Here is a 27799-nt window from a genome sequence, read left to right on the forward strand (position 1 = left end):
GGTTCTGTAAGTACACACTGGGTGTTGAGTAGGGCAGGTATGAAGTTGGTGCTAGAGGCTCAGATCTGGACACAGCAGAACCTGGCCCTGACCTCTCAGGGTACATTTTGTCTTCCACTATCTGTCATCACTCGGACACCCTCCAGATTCCTACTCCCACGACTTTGCTGAGGCTGTTCATTTTCCCTTTCAATCCGAAAGTCAAGCTCAAGCTTGCCCTCTTCCTCAAGCCACCTCCTTATCACTTTCTCCCCCACTTCCAAGCAGAGGAAGGAGCGGTCTTCTAAACTTGGAACTTTTTTGCTGTTGTATTATTTGCACCATTCTGACTTCTCTTACTTATACCTATTTTTTAATTGCCAATAAAACTTTGAAACTGACATACCATAGATGAACTTTTCATGCTTGTATCTATTACCTTCTTCCCTAGGGAGTCAGGGAAATATGCTTCTCTAAGAAAATCTCCTCCATCTGTGCTCTGTGCCAGAACTCACTTTCCATCTGCTTTGCTGTTCACCAGACTTCTATTTCTCAAATCTATTTATCTGGTCCCAAGTTTCTTTTCAGTAACAGTGGCTGAAATTGTTCCACGAGATTATACTCCTTAAAAACAAGAGCAAATCTAATAAAATGTAAACATAGGAGGAAGATACACAAGTGATTAGTTTTTGTTTCTCTGTACTTTTTAAAGTACAAGTTAGATATAAACAATTAACAATTTTTCATATTTCAAAGATTTTCATAATACAAAGATATTCCAAGATAACTTTAGACTTCCACATTTCCACAGCCTGCTTTCCCCAAGATGTATGAGGAGTTTTACCCAAGGTAACTGTTTTAAGTATTTGGTAGTTACATAGTTACTTCCAAGGAAACTGGTGCCTAAATATTGCTTTACCTATCCTTTCATTTGATCAGACATGTAAGTCCTACTGAAACACTGTTCTGAGGTTGCTCAGTGGTACTCAACCAAGAGAGCTTTCCCTCCAAGGCACATGAGAACACACCTGTAGGCATTTGGCGTCATCACAACTTGGGCTAGAGGGCAGGGGTGCTACTGGCATCTGCTGAGTGGAGGTCTGGGACACCACTCAACATCCTGCCATGTACAGGGCAGGTCCCAACAAAAACTTTATCTGGCCCAAAATGTCAAGGATGCCAAAGTTAAGAAAACCTGGCCAGTTGTAATTTTGCCTCTTCTGCTTGGAGGGATTAAGAGCCACTAGAAACCAAAGAGCCAAACAACTGAACCTATTTGGCTGCATCTGTTTTTTCCCAGTTTATATTATAAAGAAAGTTTCCTTGGATTTTAGCATTAGGTTCTCTTGTTTTGGAAAACAACCCCCAAAGAGCTCAGCTCAACCACAACAGAGTGTAGTATGACAGCAATAGAGTCAACTAAGATTACAAATTGGTCTACTAAGACTTTAGATATAACAACTTTTTATTCATCTGGTAGGTACTTGATGCTCACAGGGCACCGTACAACAAATTTAAAAAATACAATATAAAAAAAAAAAAATCAAACAGCCAAAGAGATTAATTCCATAAGAGGGAAATGGCCCACAGAAAAAAAACAAAAGCCCACAGAAAACCCACCCTCTGTCCCCTTAAGAACATTAATATCTTCCTGCTTAAGTTTGGCTTAAAGAAACACCAAAACAAAGTGCAAAAGAAAGTCTTTGAGAAGATAGCTAAACTTCACGTAGCATCTTTCAAGTAATTTCACAAAATGCTTTCCTTATACAATACTAAGCACATAAAATAATCCAAACATCTGTGAGCCTCTATTTGGTCCCAATTTTTAGTTCAGAGCCTTCAGCATTTCCCTTTTCTTATCCTCACATGATTTGCTTCAGTGAAGTCACATAAAGGTTTCAGTCTGCTTTGTTCCACACTGCCACGACAAAGCATGTTTTCTATAAACTGCAAGGAGCCAAGCAACCTGACAATGAGTTTTAAGTAGCTAAAGGAAAATGTAACTGAATTTTCTCAAAACTGACTTAATATCTAATTTTGGATTTTAAAATAATTGCAATAATTATCATTAGTCATTATTTAATGTCATTTGACATCAACTATACAGAGTAAGATTTAAAGTTGCATGGAGGGAACCGCTACAAAGTCTCCAAGAATACAAAGATGGTTTCAGAATTTCTGCTTAAATGAGTTGAAAATTCTGCTAGAAAACTCAACTAATGCTCAATTATTAATTTTGCAAAAGTAAGCCAATTATAAGCTATTTCTCATCCAAACTTCTAAAAGCTCCGTGTTAACAGGAGGCACAAACCTATGGTAGCAGAGTAATCACACACTAAAACTGCTTGCACAATCTCTTTTCTCCTTAGAATTCACAGAAGGACTAACAGAGACACAAAACAAAACAGCTTGGGTAGTAAAAGGTCTAAAACTAAGAAATCTGGGCTACATAATTAAGTTGAAAATATACTTAACACAATTGCCAAAAAAACCCAGCAAGTACTGCTTCAATGCTTGGTTCCTCTAAAACTAAATGGCAATTCAATTTATGCTGTACATTTAGGTAGATCAATTTATCATCTAATTACTAAATACAAATGAGGCAAACCCAGACATTTTAGCTGCTGCCACTCCATAACATGGTATACAGAGAACCTGTAATGAGATGTGACTACTCTTTTCAATTATACTTTACCAGGACTTGAGGGCAAAGGGCAGGTTCACAGGTATCTTTACATCCTCTAAAGTTAAAGCACAGTGGCAGGCATATGGTAGGGGCTCAAAAGTTATAACTGAAAACATTGTGGTTGCTTGTGACATGGGAAAAAAGCCAAGATTGTCTTACTCTATTAGCATTACTTAGTTAGCCTCACTCCCAATACACAAAGCAATTCTCAAGTAAAGATCACACCCTCCCCACTTTCTAAACAGAGCTCTCAAGAACTGGACATTACCCAAGTCACTTCCTTTAAGCATGCTTGAAAAGCATTTTGCAAAATCAAGAGATGAAAGGTGCTATGTAAGTACAAAATATTATTTGAGACAGTTCAGCAAAGGTGCTATTTTTCTAAAGTGATGGAATGGTTGTGAGTTTGGGGGAGATCATCCCCAAAGCTACTCTTCTTGCTGTCATCACCAACAGAACAACAGAATCTTGACAAAGATGCCATCACTTTATTTACTTTGTATTCTGCTAACTAATTTCTATAAACCAGGTGACAGTAAGCCATTTATTCTGCACAAACCAATGCTTTTATCAAAGTTCTGCATTTTACAAGTCATGTTCAAAAAACACACACAAATTAGCTTTTGTACACAAATGTTTATTTCTCAATTAAACATTCCCTTTAAACACAAGGAATGAATTCTAAATCTTCATAAAGATGAATTAAAAATGAAATCCCTCCAGTATAGTACGCGTAATTACTGTGTTCTTGGTCACTACTGGCATTTACTGTTTAACATCAAAAACAAAGACAGGTTATTTAAAAATCATGCTACTGGATTTCTAGCTCTTCTTCTATGACCAGTTCTATACTGATCTGCAATGTTTAAAAGTTTATATCACCAAATTGAAGCAAGTTTAAGGTGTGAAACAGCTGTGCATTAAACACAAAATAAACAATTATAAGATATAGTCAAGTTCATAACGAATGTAAGTGTTCTTATCATCATTGTAGATTCTTGGGTAATGTGCTATGAGAGCATCTTGTGAACCAATGTAGATGGAGTTGTAAATTTTCCAGTACACATCTCTGACTTTCCGGGCTGGGTGAAATAGACCCTAGAACAATGGAAAGGTGGTACTGTCAGAATTTTCAAGAACATATGTAAACTTAACACAATTAATAAATCATAAAAGCTGTGATTCAAAACATTTCCTTTGGGAGTGGCAAGAGCCTGCAATTAAAATTACAATAGGTGGGGCCAGTGCTGTGGCGTAGCAAGTGCTGGCATCCCATATATGGGCACTGGTTTGAGTTCTGGCTGCTCTACTTCTGATCCAGCTCTCTACTATGGCCTGGGAAAGCAGCAGAAGATGGCCCAAGTCCTTTGGCCCCTGCACCCACGTGGGAGACCCAGAGGAAGCTCTTGGCCCCTAGTTTCAGAACAGTGTAGCTCTGGCCGTTGTGGTCATCTGGGGAGTGAACCAGCAGATGGAAGACCTCTCTCTCTGCCTCACTGCCCTTCAAATGAACAATCTTTAAAAAAAAAAAATTACAATAGGTAGGCTTGCCATTATACACATCCCATATTGGTTTGAGTCCCTGCTATTCCACTTTCAGTCTGGCTTCCTGCTAACGGGCCTGAGAAAGCAGCAGAGAATGGCCCAAGTGCTTGGGCCCCTGGACCCACGTGGCAGACCAGAAGCAGCTCATGGCTACTGGCTTCTGCCCAATTCAGCCCCAGCTGTTGCAGCCAGTTGAGGAGTGAACCAGTGGCCAGTAGACCTCTTTCTCTTTTTCCCCCTAAAAGATTTTATTTATTTATTTGAGAAGCAGAGTTACAGAGAGAGAGACAGAGAGAAAGGTCTTTCCATCTACTGGTTCACTCTCTAAATGGCCGCAACAGCCAAGCCTGGGCTAATCCAAAGCCAGGAGCCAGGAGCTTCTTCTGGGTCTTCCATGCGGGTGACAGGAGCCCAAATATTTGGGCTATCTTCTACTTTCCCAGGCAATAGCAAAGAGCTGGATAGGAAGAGGAGTAGCTGGGACTCGAACCAGTGCCCACACGGGATGCCGGTGCCATAGATGGAAGCTTAATTCACTGTACCACAGCGCCAGCCCCTGTAATTCTTTCAAATAAATAAAATAAATCTTTTAAAACAAAATTACGATGGCAGAGATAATATCTAAGCCCCCCCCCCGCACTTAACTCTTCTTCCATATGGACTCAATACATTCTTTTAATAATCAGAATAATGACTTAATTTAGTATTTTAAACAGAATTACTTTTCTTGTTGAGTAATCTTTTAAAAAAAACTTTAACCTACCTGTAAACAATATTGCAACATTCTACACGGTCCAATAGCGACTCTCAAACCCTCCAGAGCTCCCATAACAGCCTGAATTACATGAGGCGATGTCTCAAACACATTAGGCCATACGTAGTTCAACAAGTGGTTCAGTGAATCTTCACAACCAAATCCATAAACCCCAAGTGACATGTGCTGTACCACTGCACTAGCTGTCTGCCGGTGTACAAGATCCCTGCAGTGGACAGAAAGAATTCATTGTTAAGATAGTGTTAGTTCCTTAGTTTTACAGGAAATATTCATAAGCCCTTTAGAAACTTAATTCAAGACTCAATTTCTAGAGAGGAAAAAAGATAAACAATTCTTTCAAACCTACACAAAAACCTACATAAAAACATCATCTCCTAGGTTAACTGATTTTGTTTATGACAAATCAAAATCCTTCTAGAATTGAGTATAAGCATCATATAACACAATCAGATTTATGATGGATATGAAAATGAAATCACAGACTCTGCCCCAAAGATAGTAAGAACACCTCAAGGTGTAAGAAAACAATTTGTATTTACTAACATCTTTATTGTTCTCATTTATTATAATGTCTGATTTATTCAGTGTTAAATTTCTTCATTCGTAATTTTTTTCCACTAAAGTATTGATTGATTTGTCTGATTTCACAATTTTTGATGGAGTTACTACCTTATTAGTACACAGAACATAATTTTTAACTGCAGCTCACATTTATCAATGACCCTATGATACTCAGGTACTTCTCACCTAACAATGTACTTCAAGGATGATTCACCCTCACTTTGTTCCACAGTAAGTGGCCAACCTCTTCCAGAAAACAGTTCTTATTTTGTCTCCATGTCTTGCATATAAAGCTTCTGATAATTCGTCAATTACAGTTAAAATGCCCTCTTAGAAGGTCACCAAGGGTTTATCTTTAATCTGCACATAATAGAAACTGAATGGGCTCTAACTTAAGTAATTTATCTCTCCTGTAAAATAATGAGCCAGTGAAACAATTCTTTGCCCTACTATATGGACCTTCTTCTTTTCTTTATGCCAGCGATGGGGAATGTACAGCCACTGGCCATACAGGGCCTGCAAAATGATTTGGTCTGGTCTTGCCAAGACAATCATAGGCAGGACTCGAAACTCAGTAAATCTACATCAGGCTAATTTTTAAGTTAATTTTTTTATGGCCTGTGAATGATGTTATAAATATCTACATGGCCCTTGACAGAAAGAGGCCTTGACCTCTGCTTTATAAACATCACCTACAGTTACTTCTGTGTTTAAGGCTACATGAGTCTAAATGGTAAAAGGTATTAGAAATCTGTCAAATTAATTTGAGTAATACTGTATTGACAGACACCAACTGAACCACTAGGGGTCTGCAATGAAAACAGTGTGGCTCTGGCAAGCCATATTCAGTAGGTCAAAAGCTTAAGAGAAATTTCTTTAACCTGTAATAAAAATCATGAAGATCAGGTCTCTGCCATATTAACTATTGCTTATCATTTCCTCTAATTATATTTGACTAATTTTTAAAACAAACGATCAATTACTGCTTTTCAAAATGTATTGTCTAACAGATATGAAAAGTAATTAAAAATGGGGTGAGGGTATCACATTCGCAGGAGAAAATTTTAGGAACCACTACAGCAATATTCATTACTTGAAGTCAAATGTACAGTTTTGTACATATCCAGGTTAGGTATTTCTTCTTTAACAACATCACAACAAATAGTTCTCATAACTACTTCAGTGGGTTCTACATAAAGGAAAAATTACAATTATTTTCTTACATTTACTTCATATCACTTACCTATCCATTAAAGCATCTTCAAGTAATGGTGTTACAGCATAAATGTAGTCTTTTCCCATTTCACCAATATATTCAAACAAGAAGGAAAGAGATTTTAATACTCCATTTTGAACATTCAGTTCAGGAACTCTGTACTCATTCATTAAGGCAGGGAGTACTGTGAAAGGTGAACACGTTTCTGCAACAATAGCTATTGCTACAGTGGTACAAACTCTGTTCTGCCTTTCTTGCACTTTGAGGTTGTTCAGAAGTGTAGCCAATACATCATGAGGACTGAGGGAGGGAAAAAATCATGTCAACACACTATTGTATAATAAATCAACATTTTTTCAGAATAGAATGGAATAGGTAATGACCAGATTTTCAGTAATCTTATGATAAAATGGAATACTGGAATTGCTTCCACTTAAGAACACATATGAATATCCACTTTAAAGAAAAAAGTTAACGCAAATGAATTTATTTTCTAATTTAATTTTCAGTTTTTGAATTTTCTGAACTATAAATACATTTACTTAAACATTTAAAAAGCCAAAGTTTCTTATGTACTACATAGAATTCCACCTAATCTGACTCATCTATTTCTTGAATGCACTAAACCACATGTACAGGTAGTGTCTTATTTTCCGTAACTATTAGTTCTCCTAGCTTGGTTCTGATGTATAGATAATATAAAAAAAATTAGCTATAATTCAGTGGAGTTTACAAATTACTCATAGGGCTAAAAACATTTTAAAAACACAAAAGGCAATAACACGAGTCTTGAATTATGCTAGATATTAAGAATGTGATATTGGGAGCTGCTGTTGAGGCACAGTGGGTAAAGCTGCTGCCTGTGATGCTGGCATCCTATGTGAGTGCTGGTTCGTGTTCCACCTGCTTCACTTCTGAGCCAGCTTCCCCTGCTAGTAGTCTGGGAAAATGGTAGAAGATGGCCTGGAAATGCCTGGGGCCCTGAATCCACACTGGAGACCCAGAAGAAGCTTCTGGCTTTGGCCTGACCCAGCCCTAGCCCTTAAGGTCATCTGGAGAGTGGACCAGTAGATGGAAGCCTTCCATACCCCCGAACTGTGCCTTTCAAATAAATAAATCTTAAAACAAAAAACCTGTCTCAGTATTTTCAGTAATACCATAAAAAAGGAGCAAATAATTGACATTATTCTGAAAACAGTACTGCTTTCTCTCTGCGAAAAATCACGAAGTGTGATTAAATCAAATCCCAGAGCCCCTCATCTTTTTTAGTTCAATTGAAAATTTAGGCAGGGAATTAAGTAGTGAATGCCTAAATCATTTTTCTCTGTGCATTTCTCATATCATAGCTTGAGATTTCTAATAGATACATTTTTAGCACCATAATAGGTTTACTGCAATGTAATTTTAAAAATAGGAATAAATAGGGGCTGGCACTGTGGCGTAATATATTAAGCTGCTGCCTGCAATGCTGCATCCCATATGACTCCCAGCTGCTACAGTTCTGACCCAGCTCCCTGCTACCATGCCTGGAAAGCAGCAAGCGGTAGCCAAAGTACTTGGGACCCTACATCCATGTAGGAGATCAGGAAGAAGCGCCTGGCTCCAGCCTGGCAGAGGCCTGGCTGTTATGGTCATTTGGGGAGTAAAGCAGCAGAGGGAAAATCTTTCTAACTCTGCCTTTCAAATAAGTAAAATAAAATCTTAAAAAAAAAAAAAAAAAGGGAGTAAATAATACTCACCCAATAGCCTTGGCAATATAACCAAATGTGTTGACTGTTGCTCTACGAATAGCTTTTTTGTGAGCTTTTAAGAGCTCTAAAAGCTCAAAACAAATCCTCATCCATTCTCTTGCAGACACATACTCAGCTCCCCTAATAAAAAAAAATTGAAGGTAACATTAAATTTTAAAAAGTCAATCTGCAAATTCATTTCTCAAAGCTGACAACTCATTTTAAGCACTAAATAGAAATTATTGTTCTGGGGCCAGCGCTGTGGTGTAGCAGGTTAATGCTCTGGCCTGAAGCACCAGCATCCCATATGGGTGCCAGTTCGAGACCCTGCTGCTCCACTTTTGATCCAGCTCTCTGCTGTGGCCTGGAAAAGCAATAGAAGATGGCCCAAGTCCTTGGGCCCCTACACCCAAGTGGGAGACCTGGAGGAAGCTCCTGGCTTCCAATCGGCACAGCTCCAGCCGTTGCGGCCAATTGGGGAGTGAACCATCGGATGGAAGACCTCTCTCTCTTTCTCTCTCTGCCTCTCCTGTGTAACTCTTTCAAATAAATAAATAAATCTTAAAAAAATTATTGTTCTACAGAAAGGCTGCTTAGTCTTAAAACTATATTGCTCTCTCCTTTATCATCCAAATTAAAATTTGAAAATACTGATATTGAATTGAAGAGCATGACTATATATATACTACATCAGCAACATTTGGCAAATTTTGCCATTTGAATAAAGTAACTAAGCCTGCAAGTTAATATTACTTATGAAAATTTTTAAGTAATCTGCATACCTGTCAGCAATACGTCCAACAAGATCAATACAATTCTCCTGTACTTTTTCATGCCTGTTCTTTAAGATGGGGGTGAGTCTAGGAAGCAGATCTTTAATTGGTGGGGTCATCTTATGCATACCTATTTAACAAAAGTCACAAAGTATTAATTAACATTTGAAATGCAAACTTTATCTTTCCTTTTACTCAGCAATTTATTATATATTACTAGACATAAATATAAACTCAGAGCTGCCTATGAAACAAGAAAAATCCCCAGATTCTGACCAGACTCAGAACTGTTTATAACTTTTTATTTAACAACTTTTGATTATGCATAGAAATGAAAGAAACCAGTGAAGTGATTTAAGGAATGATGAGTACTCAGTAACAAAAAAAGTTTTTATTTGGTTCTGAAATGTATTTGTGTACTGACATTTAAACATGGGGACAGCTTATGTTCCGGCCATACAAACAATATAAGCCAGAGGTAAACATGTAAATTAAAGCAAAATTTTCCAAAAGGGCCCCCTTACCCTTTAACTGCAAAACAAACAGATCTCCAGTCTCCCTGCAATGCAGGGCATACTTGGATGGTATTTACACCTATGAAGAGAGAAAAAAGGAGGCAGCTGGCAGGGGCTCTTGCTCTAACTAGAACTGCTTGCTCTGATTCTCTCTCCATTGCTGTTTTCCCATGTTTCCCTAACAGTATGGTTTACAACTCCCTGCAAACCAGAGCCCCATTAGTGGCTGAGTAACTGATTCTTGGCAAATCACTATCTTCAAGTATCGAGGACTGGACTGGGCCGAACTTTTTGTGAGCTTTTAAGAGCTCTAAAATCCAACAGTTCAACGATCTGTATTGCATTAAAAACCACTTACTAAAAATGAGAAAACGGTGGTTATTACAACCAGTTATTTTGACCCCTGATAGTTATTTGACACTCTTAAGTTCAGGAGCAACTCAGCAACAGTTATGTTCAATTATAAGGAAAGACTAAACACAAGACGCCATTTGTTTGCTTTATCATACTGCCCGTAAAAAAAAATTTTGCTTTCCACACCCAAGATCATTTGTTGTGTATTTACTTTGAGTGAAAAAACTATATGAATAGTTTTTAAAGACCTGGGTATGAATAAAGATAAGACAATATCTTGATCAATTCACTTTCCCCCTGGTTATGATACTTGAACTTGACGGCAGGCAAAAAATCCAGTATAATAATCACTTACTAATTCAAGATTGAATAAACATAATATTTTGTGCCAAAACTAAATTAAAACTTTAGGGTAGCTTCTCCCCCCACTACCCATGATAGAACATGACAGCCAGTATTTTCAGCTGACATACTGGTTCTACTAGGGTCCTTTATCCCATGACTTCAACTTTCAACTTTCTGAGTTGTGACTATTCCCGCACCATTCTTCTAGATCCTATGCTACCCTTTTTCTTTCTAAACTAAAACATAAATGGGCTTTGCAAGATGACTTTTGTGACATCCCTCAACCTAAGTACAATATCAAAGTTCTTAAAAAAAAAAAAAAATGAAAATTACCCTACTCCTAATTATGAGTCTATATTTTACTTGCAAAAACCCAGAGAAAGTTCAAAACAAAACAAAACAAAATTCTCACATGACCAGCAAATTCCATACCTATTACATTTACAATGGCCTTCAGTGCTCCAAGAATGCTGCCCAATACTTCAGGGTACTCTTCACCCAAATATTCATATAAAACAACACCCAAGTGCCCCATCAATTTTTCCTATAACAAAAGAAACAATGTTAAAACATTACCGTTTATATTAAACAATATGGTGAAGAACTAATAGTGTGGTACCAAAGTTTACCTCTTGACAAGTCTTCATAACAACAGCAGTTCGAGAAATCAAGTCAGCTGCCTGTTGCCTAACTTTGGCGGATTTGTTATTTAAACGCCACAAAACTGTACCACAGATCTGAGGCAAGTATGGTTTGACTCGTTTACCAAGAGCATTGACCACTGTGCCAAAGCCATTCAACATTACTGAGTCCTAAAAAAAAAAAAAAAAAAAAAGACAAATTAAAGAAAATATTCATTGAGGCCTAGAATTTTGTTTCTTTATGACTAGACAGTTGAAATATACTAATATTCACTCTTTTCCAACCATCCAAATAGCTACTGCTTTAAAAATAATCTAAAACCCTGAGGTAGAAAAAAATTTATTAATAATTGAGACTAAGAACATTTTAAAACTTACTCCAAATTTTAAATTTTTTTAGTGATATTTGCTTGAAAATATTCCTTTTTCAACAGATATGAAGTGATGAAAGTGGCAACTTGCCACAAAAATTAGTTATCATTACCTCTGTGGTCTGTTCTTGGAAAGCATAAAGAATACCATCAATCAGTTGTTCTTCAAGTTTATGATCAATATCTGCTGCTCCCAAGTTGCCCATGATTTTCTCAATTGTCTCCATCACCATTTTTCTGTACTGTTCAGCTTCATCTTTCAGATCATCCACAATCCTGGATATAATTTCAGCTGCACCTACTTTGTTTGCCAACTCCACAGTAGTATCAACTAACTAAAAAGACCAAAAAAAAAATCCTTTTAATAGAATGTTCTTTAAAGAAAATATGAAAATCAAATACTCTAAGCATACTATTTAACTAGCAAACATGCTGAAAATGGTTAACTCCTATTTATTAAACGTTGATGAAAGTGATCAAAAAAATTTAGATGTTGAGGGCAAAAGCAAGATATTTAAGGGCAACATTGCATCCATGTTTCATTTAGCCAGACAAAGCACTGAATTTATTAGATAAAGCATAGTTGAGTATTCACCCTAGAAGGCAAAATCAAAATAGAAGCGAACTGGCTAAAATCCAACTTTCATAACAAAGTATATATAAACGGAGGCCCTTCCCCCAACCAAAAAAGGGTAACATGCACTGACTTAAGAATTAGATGAAAGAATTTTTGAAAACTTTTTTCATAATTAAAGTTCACCTGTCGGTAATTTCTTCTATCCAAAGCCATTCTGTGCTGCCAAAAGTGTTTAAAAAAGGGAGGAAGAATCTCTGTCTTAATGTAGTTTGCTTCTACACCATCTGTTCCACAACACTGTTTCACCACCTGAAAGGTTAAAAAAAATAGTAACAAATCAAAACACAGTACTGGTAATAACATACATGTTTTCTAAAAAATGCCTTAAAATACCTCGGAGCATAGAACAAACCCAGTTTAGATTAACAAATCTAGAACCATCTGGAACAGTTACCTTCAGCACAATTTTCTTCATTTCTTCATCAGGAGATTGGAATTCTCGAATAAGAATTAACATCACTTCTCTAGTATAGTAGTTGGCATATTCTGCATCCATGAGAGGAATGAGATATCCAATAGCCTTTAAGAAAGCAGCCAAACCCTATTTCGACATAAAAAATACATAATACTTTAATTGTATCACTTTAACTTTAATGAACAGAAATCAAAAGAAAAAATCTAACTAGCATATTTACCTTTCCTCTGTGTTGGCGAATACCCTTCCACAGAGGCTTTAACACAGAGTCAAAAGATTCGATACCATAAGGAGTCGCTGCCTCAGCTAAGGCAGCAATGGCCAAAGCACTGATGGTCCGCACTTTCTGCTGCTCATCCACAAGACCTATAAAATCAATCACAGGCTTTAATTATGCATCAACATTATTTAATTTCTAAAATGTCATCCAGATTCTAGCTTGCTTTAACCATTTAGCCAAACTGTAAAATTTGTTCATGTTAGACAATATTAGGCAAAAGCCAGTAGGAACTACAGCCTGTTAGACGATATCATAAATCCTATTATAAAATAAATGGGCTTATACAGTTATGCTCAATCAGTAGCCCAAATTTCAGGACATATGTCACATAAAAGACATTTATATTGCAGCTTACCGTGTTCAATGATTTCAACTAAACTTCTGAGATGTGGCAAGATAGCACAGCCCATCAGAATAGCTATCTGCTGTACAATCTTAATACCAGTGTGTCTTGCTTGCCAGGACTTCTTGCTTTTACACACAGCTTTTAAGAAGGGCAATAAAGAAGGAATGCCCAGGGCAGAGGCTACAACAGCAAAAGCTCTAGCTGTTGTGTTACGGACATATTCATCCATGTTATCTATATCAGGTCTCATGGTAGAGATCATAGTAGCCAGGCCAGCAGCCTAAAAAGAAAAGATAGAAAGTATTCATGAGCACAAATATCCTCAACTCTCCCCCATAATAAGATAATCCCATCAATAAGTATAAACTTTCTTCTCTAGAAATTTAACGTTGGAGGCGCCATGGCTCAACAAGCTAATCCTCCACCTTGCGGTGCCGGCACACCGGGTTCTAGTCCTGGTCGGGGTGCTGGATTCTGTCCCGGTTGCCCCTCTTCCAGACCGGCTCTCTGCTGTGGCCCGGGAGTGCAGTGGAGGAGGCCCAAGTGCTTGGGCCCTGTACCCCATGGGAGACCAGGAGGAAGCACCTGGCTCCTGCCTTCGGATCAGCGCGGCACGCCAGCCGCAGCGGCCACTGGAGAGTGAACCAACGACAAAAAGGAAGACCTTTCTCTCTGTCTCTCTCTATCCACTCTGTCAAAAATTAAAAAAAAAAAAAAAAAGAGAGAGAGAGAGAGAAATTTAACGTTGGGGCTGGGGCTGTGGCAGTGGGTTAAAGCTCTGGCCTGCAGCGCCAGCATCCCATATTGGGATGCTGCTACATATCCAATCCAGCTTCCTGATAATGCACCTGGGAAAGCAGCAGAGGGTGGCCCAAGTCCTTGGGTCCCCGTACCCATGTGGGAGACCTGGAGGCACCTCCTGGCTCCAGATCGGCTCAGCTCTGGCTGTTGTGGTCATTTGGGGAATGAACCAGCAGATAGATGAACTCTGTCTCTACCTCTCTGTAACTCTTTCAGATAAGTAAAATAAATCTTTAAAAAAAAAAAAGTAATGTAAATACCTTTGCCAAATTAGAAATAATCTCTCGGCCTTCCACTCTAGCATAGTAATCTTCATCAATCAATAATGGTTCAATGACCACAAGGATCTGAAAAAGAGAAATAGGAAAAGAAACTACATTTTCACATCAATTACTGATGCTACACTCATAACAGAAATAAACAAAGCAAGCTTATAATTGGCAGTATTTTTTAATCAAGGGAGAAATTAAGTGTATTATATAATTTCAAATCTCAGACATAGATGAAAATTTAAGAACTATTACACACATAAACTAATACTCAAAAGTTTAAAAAACCACAATTATCAACAGAAAAAAGATGGATTTTAAATCTCAATAGCACAGTTTAGAAATACAACAATAGTTTAAAAAAAAAAAAAACTGGTTGGCTTTGAACATCTTACAAGGGAGTAAATTTTCCCTTTTTACTGTATACAATCAGCTACTTGGGGCCAGCTTTGTGGTATAACTGGTTAGTTCACTGCCTGCAATGCTGGCATCCCATATGGGTACTGGTTCAAGGCCCAAATGCTCTACTTCCACTGGCTCCCTGCTACTGCGCGTAGGAAAGCAGCGGGAGATGGCCCAAGTATTTGGGCCTGTGCACCTACATCCAAGTCCCAGATGAAGCACCTGGCTCCTAGCTTTAACCTGGCTCAGCCCCGGCTGTTGCGGCCATTTGGGGAGTGAACCAGCAGATGGAATATCTCTCTCTCTCTCACTCTATAACTTTGCTTTTAAAATAAAATAAATTAAGGAAAAAAAGAAAAATCAGCTGTGTTTTTAGAATTTTTAAAAATTTCAATACCACAGACATCATCTGGTTAAAAAAAAAAAAAAAGAGTCAATTTATTAAAAAATAGTAAACTATTAGAAACACTACTCCAGGAAATCACAAACCTTATGCACATATGGTCGAACAAGGTCATCAAGTTTGTACAATATTCTGTCAATAACTTTCACAAGTAAATGACGCTCCTGATCCTCAAGTGTAGGAGACATCAAGAGAGGAAGAATCTGATTAAACAAAGGACCAGCTCCAAACTCCCGGGCTTTATCAGTAATCTGACGCAATGCAGCCTGAGGGAAAGAGTAGAGAAAAAGGTGGTTTCTTAGTAACAAGCATTTTGAGTGAGTAGTTTTCATCAGGAAGATTTTTCTACTTTATATTGTATACTTTTACAGACAGTTTATATAGTGACCTAAGTTTATTTCCATCAAAACTACTCTGGAACCTGAACTTCTGTTAACAGAAAGTTAATTTAAAAAGGGTAATTTAGGGAGCCAGCACTGTGGCGCAGCGGGTTAATGCCCTGACCTGAAGTGTCAGTATCCCATATGCATGCCGGTTCCAGACCCGGCTGCTCCACTTCCAGTCCAGGTCTCTGCTATGGCCTGGGAAAGCAGAAGATGGCCCAAGTCCTTGGGCCCCTGCACCCTCTTGGGAGACCCGGAAGAAACTCCTGGCTTCAGATAGGCTCAGCTCTGGCCGCTGTGGCCAACTGGGGAGTGAACCATTGGATGGAAGACCTCTCTCTCTCTGCATCTCCTCTCTTTTTCAAATGAATAAATAAATCTTTTAAAAAAAAAAAAAAAACCTTTATTTTTTTAAAAAAATGGTAATTGAGGAAGCACAAGAATATAATATTTCACATATTTCACCAGCCTTAAAGCCTGAAACATATTACAGAGGCCTTAAGGATTAAAAAAAAAAAAAAAAAAAAAAAAGAATCTCATTTTTAACATTCCTATTAATATAAGATTTTTGGAATAAAAACTAATTCCATACCATGCATTTTTTTCCCCCTCACACTATCCCTGGATAAAAACCAAGAAGGTAACTGTAAACATCTAACACAAAAAAAATGAACATACAAAAGAGATTTCACAAATAAGACCAGTATAAGCAAATAATGAAGGATAGAATTAAAAGGGAGAGAATGATCCTGCGGGGGAAGCAGGACACACAGCAGACTCATAGAATGGCAAATGCCCAAAACAGCACTCCTGCCTCAGAATCAACCCTTAGGACATTCTGATCTTGCTAAAAGGTCCATGAGAGTCTCACAGGCATAGAAAGCCATGACACAGTGAAAGACCCTGGTGAACAAGACCCTAGCAGAAGGAACAGGCCATCAAGGAGAGAGGCACCTTTCTCTGAAGGGAAGAAGGAACCTCCACTGTGACACGGCCTTGACTAAACAGGTTCAGAGTCGGTGAACTCAAGGGACTTCCATAGCCTAGACAGCTCATAGCAAGAGTCTCAGGTGATTGCTGACGTCACAAATAAGAGTGCCAATTGTTAAATCAACAACGGGAGTCACGGGGTACATGCTCCCCATGTAGGATCTCTGTCCTTAATGTGTTTTACTATGAAACTTAAAAACACTACTAGTCGAACAATACCCTATACCTTGTGCGGTTGTGTGAATGCAGCCTAATGAAATCCTTGCTTAGTATATACTAAGTTGATCTTCAGTATATGAAGGTAATTGAAAATGAAACTCGATAAAGGGCAGGATGGGAGAGGGAGAGGGGAGGGCCATGAGAGGGAGGGAGGTTGGGGGGGAAGCCACAACAATACAAAAGTTGCACTTTGTAAATTCACATTTATGAAATTAAAAAAAAAATGAACATAATGAGCAACTGGGATTCACCTTTCTCATTGGAGGTGTTCCATTCTTAATTTTTAAAAGCAACTTCATTATTTTTCTCTCTTTTTGCTCTTCTGGACTAAGTGTTGATTCATCAACATCAACCTATAGAAACACAAAAAATTTTAAAGGCATGTTGAGATGCCATAATTCGAACTCCCAAACCAAAAATATTAATTTCATTATGCTATTATCACTTACCAATAGTTTATCAAAGTACTGAATATCATCAGGTTTTAAAAATGGAAGATTTCCAGATGGCTGATCATTAACACTTTTCATAGTTCTATCTTCAGTTTGCATGTGGAAACCAGTCATACCACCCAACGGTGTTGGAGTTGCTGTCAGCTTCCGAGCTGGAGTTCTGATAGGAACATAACCAGCTGGAGGGGGAAGTACCTAATAAAGTTAGAAAGAGTTTAGGTTTGTCCTAGCCTTATGGATTTAAGAACCACATATTGAATAACATTTGCACTTAATGTATTTTACACTTTACTAGCTAGGGAGGTTTTTACTTACTTGGAAAAAATTACTAAATCCTATCCCCTGCTTTTCTATCTTTAATTATGTTAATTTAAAATGTTTATGAAAAATATTTCCATTTCTCATCTCCTAATTAAAACCAAGTATACCAGGAATGTGAAGGAAATGAGGCTAAAATAAGTGAAAAATTCTGACCACTTTCAAGTATTAGTCTATATAAGCATACCAGTGAATCAATGTGTCAAGTTACTAAAATACTTAGATTTTATAGTTTCTAAGTGAGTGAATACAAATAAAGTGCTATAAAGCAAAGTAATACCTAATACAAGTATTCATATAGCAATAATCTTACATTATTGTTATACCAAAAAGTATATTTTAGCACTAGGACAAAAACAAATGCAAACCTATACAAGAACAAATCTTAAGAACTCTACAAAAAAATAAATTGCATTAAAAATTAGAATCAAGATAATTTAAAAAGTCCTGTACAATACTTAAACCTTTTGCAAAACCAGTAAAAAAAATTTTAAATGCAAGCTGAAAACAAAAGAATTTCTATTTTCTTAAAGCTGGCAGAAAGCTTTAAAAACAGCAACAAAAACAACTTCCTGGGCATGTCAATAGGCCTAGAAGAAGTCTTCTCAAATAAGCATACACTATTATCTAAAAGTTTTAAAGCTTAAATTTTACTAAATGTATATTGATACTATCTGTAGTTAACCACTTTTTATTTTACTGCTAGTTGTATATGCACCGAGATGAACCATTAATTAACCATTTTTAATAAAGTAGAATTTATATGCAGATAAGAGGGCTTTGAAATTCATGTCCAGTCCACTGGTAACAGTCTACATTAAGGACTTAATCTATTTTCTATATTCACTAATAAGGATTTAGTAGGACTCATCTTCAAATATTTTCCTCTATTTTAATACCGAGGAAATCAATGGCTACCACTAACACAGATACTCAGGCAATCAAAAGTAGGCTGTGCCTACTCCTAGTACTACATGGAGGTCATAAGATAGCCTAAAACACATGTTCATGTACACCTGGCACCAAATATTCTTATAGGAACTTGATAGGTGAAAAACAAAACACACAAAAACCAAACAGCAAGTCACTAGCAGAAGACTCTCTAAAGGTATTAAAATGACAGGTTCAGGCCGGCGCCGTGGCTAAACAAGCTAATTCTCCGCCTTATGGCGCTGGCACACCGGGTTCTAGTCCCGGTCAGGGCACCGGATTCTGTCCCGGTTGCCCCTCTTCCAGGCCAGCTCTCTGCTGTGGCCCGGGAAGGCAGTGGAGGATGGCCCAAGTCCTTGGGCCCTGCACCCGCATGGGAGACCAGGAGAAGCACCTGGCTCCAAGCTTTGGATCAGTGCAATGTGCTGGCCTCAGCGGCCATTGGAGGGTGAACCAATGGCAAAAAGGAAGACCTTTCTCTCTGTCTCTCTCTCTATCTCTAACTCTGCCTGTCAAAAAAAGAAAAAAGAACAAAAAATGACAGGTTCTGGCCTTGATTACTGTGAGTGATCTCTTGAGACTGCCTGCTTAGCTATGTGACCTTCAAGCTGATTGGAGAGACATAATGGCGCCAGTGTTGGTTCTGCTCTATAGTTACTGTTTGCCCTTAATTAGTTACACCCCTTATGCCTGCCCTTTAAAAGTGTACACAGTCATTAATAAAGACGGACATGATCACCGAAGCCTGTCCCCAGTGCTTATTGGGGAAGAACACCATTGCTCCACTCTCCCCAACGGTGCGGGTCTCACAAGATGAGTCCACAGATTATGATACTAGGCTATCTAACCAGACTACTTTTAAACCAGTAAACAGGCTAAGTACCAGGTACCTAGAAAATGTTATAGTTCAAAATAAACTTTAAGCGACTCTGGTAAAGAGAATAATCTTTGTGCCCATTAGCAATTTATGAACTTTAATACATAAAATCTTGTTGAGGCACCAACAAGTTACAATCCTCTATGTGGGCTCAATCCTGAGACTGTTGATAATGAAGCAGCAAACTATCTATATAATCCATAAAAGCCCTTGAGGTTTCTCATTTTCAAAAAAAGTATTAACTTCAAATGAGACTCATGCTTTCTTGATCTCTGTTACTTTTTGAAACTGAAATTTAACTGAAAATAGAAATGAAATGGCAATAGTAAATTTGGGCAAGACCAACATAAAATTAATGAGTCAATTTTATTCAGCAAACACTTAAAATACATACACTAAATACCACCACATTCACTGTTACTACCTTATATCCTTCTGGGAACATAGCATCCAATTCTTCATCAGAAAGTGGGCGATTTCGCTCATCAATCTCCCTCTCCCATCGCCAAGCCTGAAGCTGTTCAGGAGTCATACTCATTATGTGACCTACAAAATAAAAACAAATTTTTTAACAACCTATAGTGCAACACCTTATCATTTCATGGGTACTGCATAAGACAGTTAAACAACTCTAATGTTTTGCTTTTCAATATTATAAAAGCCAATACTTTAAAAAAAAAAAAAAAACAACTTGGATTTATTTGAACAGCAGAGTAAGAAAGAAAGAAAAGACAGAGATCTCCCATCTTCCAGTTTACTCCTCAAATGCCTGCAACAGCCAAGACTGGACAAGGACAAAGCCAGGAGCCTAGAACTCCATCCAGGTCTCTCACGTGGGTAGCAAGAATTCAAGTATTTATGCCATCACCTGCTGCCTCCCAGGATGCACACTAACAGGAAGCTGGATCAGGAAGCAGAGCTGGGGGACTCAATCCCAGACACTCTGATGCAGACATCCATACAGTATCTTAACCTCTGCACCAAATGACTACCCCGAGACTTATTTTTATCCTCTTCTTATTAAAATAGTGCACAGAAAATCACAAAGGGAGAAAAAGTAAAGTATTTCCAGGAGAAAAAATAATTATTTCCAATGGAATAGTTTGTACCTGGGGTAGGAGTAGCCATGTTCATGGCTGGTGTGCCAATTGGTGTTTTTCCAGGTGTCAGAACAGGAGTGCTTCCACCCATTTGACTGGCTGGTGTTTCATCCCAACGTGACTTTCTTTTACTGGCCCCAGGAGTTGGTGTTTCTCCAATTGAATCTCCACCTCGATCTGTTCGTGGTGTTTCAGCCCAACCACTTCCATGCCCAGGAGTATCTTTTAAGAGAATGAGCCAGTAAGACCATATTATTAATCACTGTTAAAACAGAATTGCTTATTCTCAAACATCTAATATATTCAATATGATTAAGATCAGAAACAGGATATTCCTAAAATGAAGACACATTTAAAGTTTTGATGTTCTATTTCATATTTATACTCTTCAATGTTTTTTGTGTTTCTTTTCCATAGGTTACAAAACATACGAAACAAACTACTGAGGAACAGGAACACAAAGTAACCTTAAGACAACACTGCAACCAACAAAAATCCAGACTGGAAAAGTACCTCTTTCTGTTTTGGGGGTTTCATCCCATCTGTTTTTACGAGCACTGGAAGTTGCACCTCCATGGCCTGGTGTGGCGTGACCGGGGGTATCGCCTCGCCCAGGAGTAGCAGCTCCCGCTGGTGTATGACTAGGTGTAGGATCCCATATTTTTGAGCCTGGTGTTGCTCCAGGAGTCTCACTTCCCTTTGCACGTCCTGGTGTCTCATCCCATCTTAAGGAAGGGGTATGCCCAGGGGTCTTAACAAAGCAAAAAAAAAAAAAAAAAAAAAAAAATTATTCTACATACCCACACAGAAATAACTAGAAAATTTGTTAAACAAAAATGTTTTAGCTCTATTCTCTAAATCGTTAGCATAAACTATCCTTCTCTTTGAAGATACCCACTTTCTTGCAAATATATTTATGATAAAAAACAATATAAAGTTTCAACTTGGTGTAATGAAAAAAAACTTAGACTTAAAAAAAATATCTTGGATATGCCATTAACATCTCTGTGACTTTCAGAAAATCACTAGGGTTTCTTTACAACAGAAAACTGTGTCAGCTCCAGTTACATCAATACTTTTCAAACTGGAGCATACTTGTACCATTTAGGGTAAAAGAATTCACAAATTCGGGGCCAGTGCTGTGGTGCAGCGGGTTAATGCCCTGGCCTGAAGTGTCGGCATCCCATATGGGCGCTGGTTCGAGACCCAGCTGCTCCACTTCCGATCCAGCTCTCTGCTACAGCCTGGGAAAGCAGAAGATGGCCCAAGTCCTTGGGACCTTGCTCCCGCATAGGAGACCCGGAAGAAGCTCCTGGCTTCAGATTGGCGCAGTTCTGGCTGTTGCGGCCAACTGGGGAGTGAAACAGCAGAAGGAAGACTCCTCCCTCTCTCTGCTTCTCCTTTCTCTGTGTAACACTTTCAAATAAATAAATCTTAAAAAAAAAAAAACCCTCATGAATTCTAAGAAGTACTATCCCTGTGGTTTTGTTTGTGTGTTTAATCAATTAGCTACATAATTATTACAACCAAATACTGCCACGTGATTTTAATCCTTGAGATAATTATGATTTACTAGAATTATATTTATGTAGTATCAAATGTTTCACAGTAGTTCAGAGACTACTAGTAGTAGATATACGACACCAGATAGCATATGATATCAAAAGAACCTCCACCAAATCAGATATCATTATCAGAACAGCAAGTAATTTAATGTGAACAAAATTTATTCTTAAAACACTGCCTCAGAGAATTCTAGCTTTTATAAGACTTTAACTCCTGCCGGCACTGCGGCTCACTAGGCTAATCCTCCGCCTTGCGGCGCCGGCACACCGGGTTCTAGTCCCAGTCGGGGCACCGGATTCTGTCCCGGTTGCCCCTCTTCCAGTCCAGCTCTCTGCTGTGGCCCGGGAAGGCAGTGGAGGATGGCCCAAGTGCTTGGGTCCTGCATCCCATGGGAGACCAGGATAAGCCCCTGGCTCCTGCCATCAGATCAGCGCAGTGCGCCGGCTGCAGCGCACCGACCACAGCGGCCATTGGAGGGTGAACCAACGGCAAAGGAAGACCTTTCTCTCTGTCTCTCTCTCTCACTGTCCACTCTGCCTGTCCAAAAAAAAAAAAAAAGACTTTAACTCTTGTGTCTGGTTATCATGAGCACAGAGTTAAATAGTTACTAACAAGACAATTATATTTTAGTTTTTAGACTATAACACTGAATGCCAACTACAGAATTAAAGCTTATAATTAATGGACCAGCATTGCAGTGTAATGGGTTAACCCACCACCTTGCAATTCCAGCATCCTATATGGGCACCAGTTCAAGTCCCAGCTGCTCCACTTCTGATACAGCTCCCTGCTAATGTGTCTGGGAAAGCAGAGGAAATAGGCCCACATGCTTGGGTCCCTGCATCCAAGTGGGAGACCCAGAAGAAGCCCTCAGCTTCAGCCTGGCCCAGTCCCAGTTGTTGCAGCCATTTGAGCAGTGAACCAGCAGATGGAAGATCTATTTCTTTCTCCCCTTCTAACTCTGCCTTTCAAATAAATAAAATAAATCTTAAAAAAAAAAAAAAAAAAGCTAGTAATTACTTATATTCAGCAGAATCAAATCCTCTCATATCCATCTGGAACCTTCAGGATCTACCTTGAACTAACTGTGTTTGGAAATTATGCACTGGGTTTAGTATACCCCAATTCTGGATTTGGGGAAAATACTACTGTGATCTAAACGTTTCTTTTCCCAATGATACATTAAAAAAAAAAAATCTACAAGTCAGTCTAGGTTGTAGCTAAGAGTGATTTACTCTAGGGTGGTAGAGACATACATAAAAAGTAGCTAGATCCTAAACAAATTTAAAGGCAGAACCAACAAAACTTGTTTATGAATAGCATACGGGATTAAAAAAATAAATAAACAAATACAGGATGACTAAATATCTGGCTTAAGACAAATATGGGAAAAACCAGAGAACAGGCTGGAGAGGTGCAGTGAGTGAAGAAAATCAGTAACTTTATTTCAGAAATACTGACACTGAAATGCCTATTAGGAGCTGGCATTTGTGGCATAGTGAGTAAAGCCACCTGCAATGCTGACATTCCATATGGGTGGCCAGTTCAAATTCCAGCTGCTCCAATTACGATCCAGCTCCCTGCTACTGTGCCTGCTTGAGTCCCTGCACCTATATGGGAGACCTGGAGGAAGCTCCTGGCTCCTGGTTTTGGCCTGGCTCAGCTCCAGCCATCGCAACCATCTGGGGAGTGAACCAGCAGATGGAAAACCTCTCTCTCTGCCTCTCTCCCTCTAACTCTGCCTTTCAAATAAATAAATTTTGGCGGGGGGGTGGGTGGGTGGGGGAGAAATGCTTACTAAACATCAACGTTAGACAAACACAGAGGTCTTAAGAACAGAAAAGTAGGGGACAGATTTATAATTTGGAGGTTCTCTTATACAGATGATATGTAAAGACAGGAATGAGATCTAAGCAGCGAGTATAAATGGAAAAGGGATTCCAAAGACTAAGCCAGAGAACATCCCAAAATCAAAGGTTTCAAGAAAGATGAGAAGGATCCAGCAAACAAGACTCAGGAGTAGCAGTGAGGAGACAGTGAGAATACTAAAAGTTACTAAAAGCCCAGATGCTAAGATGAAAAAGGCTATCGTGTCAAATGCTACTTATTGATTGATATAAGGTAATCTGAGGGCTGGGAAGGGAAGATTTCTGAATTTAATTTAATGGAAGGTCAAGCAACCTAGAAGAGATGTTTTAGGTAGAATGGTATAGGCAAAGCACTGAAGCAGTTAAGCACACAAAGCATGCACAGACTGCTCACTCAAAGTGCTCTGTGTTAGAGATAAGCAATGGTAATTGCAAAACAATGTGAAGGTCAAAGGATGTTTTTCTGCAAGTTTCTAGTTGCTCAAATAACCTAGTATGGAAGAAAAAGAAACTGATGATACCTAAGAGTCTTTGAGCAACAAAAGAGGACATGAAATGGTGCATAAGAAGTGCTAGTTTTAGATGCTCAAGTAGCATGAACAGTTTTACTTATCACAATGAGAGGGAGAGCACAGTAGATGGGAAGATACAGGTATACTGGTAGATCTCATATTGGGAATATGTACTTATTTTGTTTCTATTTGAGGAGAAAGAAGAAGCTAAGTCATCAAATAAAAATGAAAAAAACTAGGCTGCAATGCAGCCCTATTAAGCCATCATATGTGACACCGGCATTCCATGTAGGCACCACTATGAATCCCGGATGCTCCACTTCTGACCCAGCTCCCTGCTAATGTGCCTGGGAAAGCAACGGAAGATGGCCCAAGTACTAACCCCTGTGATCCACAGGGGAGAACCATATGGGCAAAGTTTTGTCTCTCCCTCTTTCTCTGTAATTCTGCCTTTCAAATAAATCCTTAAAAAATTAATTCAAAATAAAAACGAAGAAGCTGAGGCAGGGATTGCGGTTCAGGTTCTCACTTGAGACGCCAGCACCCCATATCAGAGTGCCTGGTTGGAGTCCCAACTGCTCTGCTTCAGATCCAGTTTCCTGCCTAATGCATCCTGGGAGGCAGCAGATGATGGCCCAAGTGCTTGGGTTCCTGTCACCCACATGGAAGACCTGGATGAGTCTGAGGATGTTCAGAACATGCGTTCTTAGCTCCTGGCTTCAGACCGGCCCAGCACCAGCTATCTCGGGCACTTGGGTAAAGTACCAGTGGATAGAAGCTATCTCCCAGGGGCCAGCGCTGTGGCATAGCGGGTAAAGCCGCAGCCATATGGGTGCCGGTTCAAGTCCCTGCTGTTCCAATTCTGATCCAGCTCTCTGCTATGGCCTGGGAAAGCAGTAGAAGATGGCCTAAGTCTTTGGGCCCCTGCACCCACGTGGGAGACCCAGAAGCTCCTGGCTCCAGGCTTCGGAACGGCACAGCTCTGGCAACCGCAGCCAACTGGGGAGTGAATTATCAGATGGAAGACCCTCCTCTCTCTCTCTCTCTCTCTCTCTCTCTCTCTCTTTCTGCATAACTCCAACTTTCAAATAAATAAATAAATCTTAAAAAAAAAAGAGTATCCCACTTCCCCTCTCTCTGTCATTCCACCTTTCAAGTGGATCAAAATAAACATTTAAATTAAAATAAAGAAGCTAAGGAGATATCATAGGCATGACATTTTAAGAAGAATTCCTCTGTGGAAGAGAACAGTTACTGCTTAATGATTATAGAGTTTGTGTTGGCGTGATGAAAAGGTTTTGAAAATATATAATGGTGATGGCTGCACAACACTGACAATGTAATTAATCCAAGTGGTTTCTATGCTAAATTTTGCATCACATATATTTTACAATAAAAAAAAATAGCTTTTTAGGGACAGAGTTTGGTGCAGTGATTGGGACACCACTTGGAGCACCTACATTGCATATTAAGCAGCTTCCTGCTAATAGCCACACTGGAAAGCAGCAGGTGATGGTCCAAGTACTTGGATCACTGCCACCCATACAAAGGATTGAGTTCCAGGCTCCTGACCAGGGCCTGGCCCATCGCTGGCTGTTGGAGGTCATTTGGGGAATAAACCAACAGACAGATCTTTCTCTGTTGAAACAAAAATAATTTTTAAAGGTTAGAAAATTTGAAAGTCACTAGGAAAGTTGACCAAGGCAATGCAGTAATGTTACCTATTTATCACATGTAGTCAGAGGCTTAGGTTCTCCACATATAAAATAAGGAAGATCACTATACACTGTACTCTACCTCTACAATGTAACATATCTATCTATCTATATATATATATCTATTTAATATTACAAAAGGAACATTCTTTTATTCTGTGATCTAGAGTGAACTGTGTCATCCCCAAATCCTTACATCAAAGTTCTAACCCAGATGGGTTTTTAGGGAGGTAATTAATGTCAAATGAGATCCATAAGGATGGATCTTTGACAGGACCAGTGTCCACAAAGGAGAAAAAACACAGAAAAGGACACATGTGAACCCAGGAAGATAGCAGCTGCCTGCAAGCCAAGCTGGAGCACTCAGACACCAACTCTGCTGACATTTTGATCTTTGACTTCAAGCCTCTAAGCCCATGACTGTGAAAGTCTAAGTAGCTGTTGTTTAAACTCAGTGCGTGATATCCTGTTAATGGCAGATCAAGCACAATAACAAACTCCCTAACAATATTTTAAAATTATAATAATAAAAAATAAAAATAAATTACCTCTGCCTGATCCCAACTTGACAATTTTTTAGGGGTAGCACCAGGGGTCTGATCAGCTGTTTGATCCCAACGCCGTTTTCGTTTTGAGGGAGGCTGGGATGCTGCTGCTCCATTGACGACTTTTAGTTCTCCAGCTTTAGCTTTTTCTGCTAGTTGTTGCCTAATTTCTCTCTGAAAAATATTTGAAAAGATAATACTTATCTTCAAAATGTCTCCAATATGTTTTTATGCTAACATTCATTTCTATTTAATGTTTATATTTTATACTTCATTCTCTTTTCTATGCTACCAGTGATTTCAAATCCTTACTCCTCTTCTCTGTATTTTCAGTTTTACATGTCTTTCTAAACAGACAAGCAAGGATATAATTTATATAGAAGACCTTACTTTATAGACAGTTAAAATCTTCAATCAACAATGAAGAGCCAAAATGCTTCCATTGAAAGGTAAGGTTTTAAAACTCACATAACTAGCAACTAAAACTCATATAAAAAACAGTTAACAAGACTGAAAAATGATTATGTATTGCATATAATTTAGTTCTGATAAATATTCTGACTTTAAAATGAGATTCCATCACCCCATTTAATTCATATAAATCTATTATTCATAATAGTTATAAAGCCTAACTATTAAAACAAAATGGAGTATGATCACTGCAGGCCAAAAGGAATTATTTCAGAATTCTCCATCCCTATCAACATCGAATTTAAGAGTTCTTCAGGGAATAACCATTTGACTTTTCCCCAACACACTGGCTTCAGATACACATCATAAACCTTATCCCCATGGAAACACCCACTTTAAGATACACACATACATATCTGGCCAAGGGGCCTAGACTAGAAAAGATCATAGAAATATCAAGCATTTAATTTGAAAGGTGATGTGATTTTTGGATAAGATTCTTTTTCAACATTTATTAATACTATTAAAGTATTATTTGGACAGCAGATAGCAAAAAAGAAATATAAATGCCTCTTATTCTCAACTTTATAGTGTTGTACAACCATTAAAATAAGAAGCAAGAGGCCACAGTTGTGGCTCAACTAGAAGTCTGCTGCCTGCATCCCATATTGGAGTGCTGGTTCAAGTTCTGACTGCTCTGCTTCTAATTCTGTTTCTTACTAATACACCTGGAAGGCAGCGGAAGATGGCCCAAGTACTTGGGTCCCTGCCACCCATGACGAAGAACAGGATGTAGTTCCTGACTCCTGGCTTTCGCATGGTCCAGTCCTGGTTGCTGTAGTCATTTGGGAAATGAACCAGTAGATAAA

The 27799-nt window shown here is 38.7% G+C and overlaps 1 protein-coding gene across 3 annotated transcripts in view; it reads right to left on the reverse strand.

Annotated features, from left to right (window-relative positions):
* Positions 1 to 3286: 3286 nt before the first annotated feature.
* Positions 3287 to 27799, reverse strand: part of SF3B1 (splicing factor 3b subunit 1) — a 40644-nt gene continuing 16131 nt past the window's right edge. For 2 of the 3 annotated variants that reach the window (XM_062189534.1, XM_062189539.1), the window contains 20 exons: positions 26523 to 26693; positions 20827 to 21064; positions 20323 to 20535; positions 19638 to 19759; positions 17086 to 17283; positions 16888 to 16989; positions 15131 to 15310; positions 14231 to 14317; positions 13179 to 13449; positions 12764 to 12909; positions 12523 to 12669; positions 12252 to 12377; positions 11605 to 11826; positions 11109 to 11291; positions 10912 to 11023; positions 9275 to 9395; positions 8502 to 8633; positions 6790 to 7062; positions 4974 to 5190; positions 3287 to 3763 (listed from right to left, as the gene is read on the reverse strand). In XM_062189534.1, coding sequence (XP_062045518.1) covers positions 3605 to 3763; positions 4974 to 5190; positions 6790 to 7062; positions 8502 to 8633; positions 9275 to 9395; positions 10912 to 11023; positions 11109 to 11291; positions 11605 to 11826; positions 12252 to 12377; positions 12523 to 12669; positions 12764 to 12909; positions 13179 to 13449; positions 14231 to 14317; positions 15131 to 15310; positions 16888 to 16989; positions 17086 to 17283; positions 19638 to 19759; positions 20323 to 20535; positions 20827 to 21064; positions 26523 to 26693 — 3420 coding nt within the window. In that variant the 3' untranslated portion in view covers positions 3287 to 3604. Of the gene's footprint in view, positions 3764 to 4973; positions 5191 to 6789; positions 7063 to 8501; positions 8634 to 9274; positions 9396 to 9789; positions 9860 to 10911; positions 11024 to 11108; positions 11292 to 11604; positions 11827 to 12251; positions 12378 to 12522; positions 12670 to 12763; positions 12910 to 13178; positions 13450 to 14230; positions 14318 to 15130; positions 15311 to 16887; positions 16990 to 17085; positions 17284 to 19637; positions 19760 to 20322; positions 20536 to 20826; positions 21065 to 26522; positions 26694 to 27799 lie in introns of those variants that run through there. The other variant, XM_062189545.1, reaches the window with a different exon arrangement.

This window comes from Lepus europaeus, chromosome 1, assembly GCF_033115175.1.
Source record: "Lepus europaeus isolate LE1 chromosome 1, mLepTim1.pri, whole genome shotgun sequence".
Lineage (NCBI taxonomy): Eukaryota > Metazoa > Chordata > Mammalia > Lagomorpha > Leporidae > Lepus > Lepus europaeus.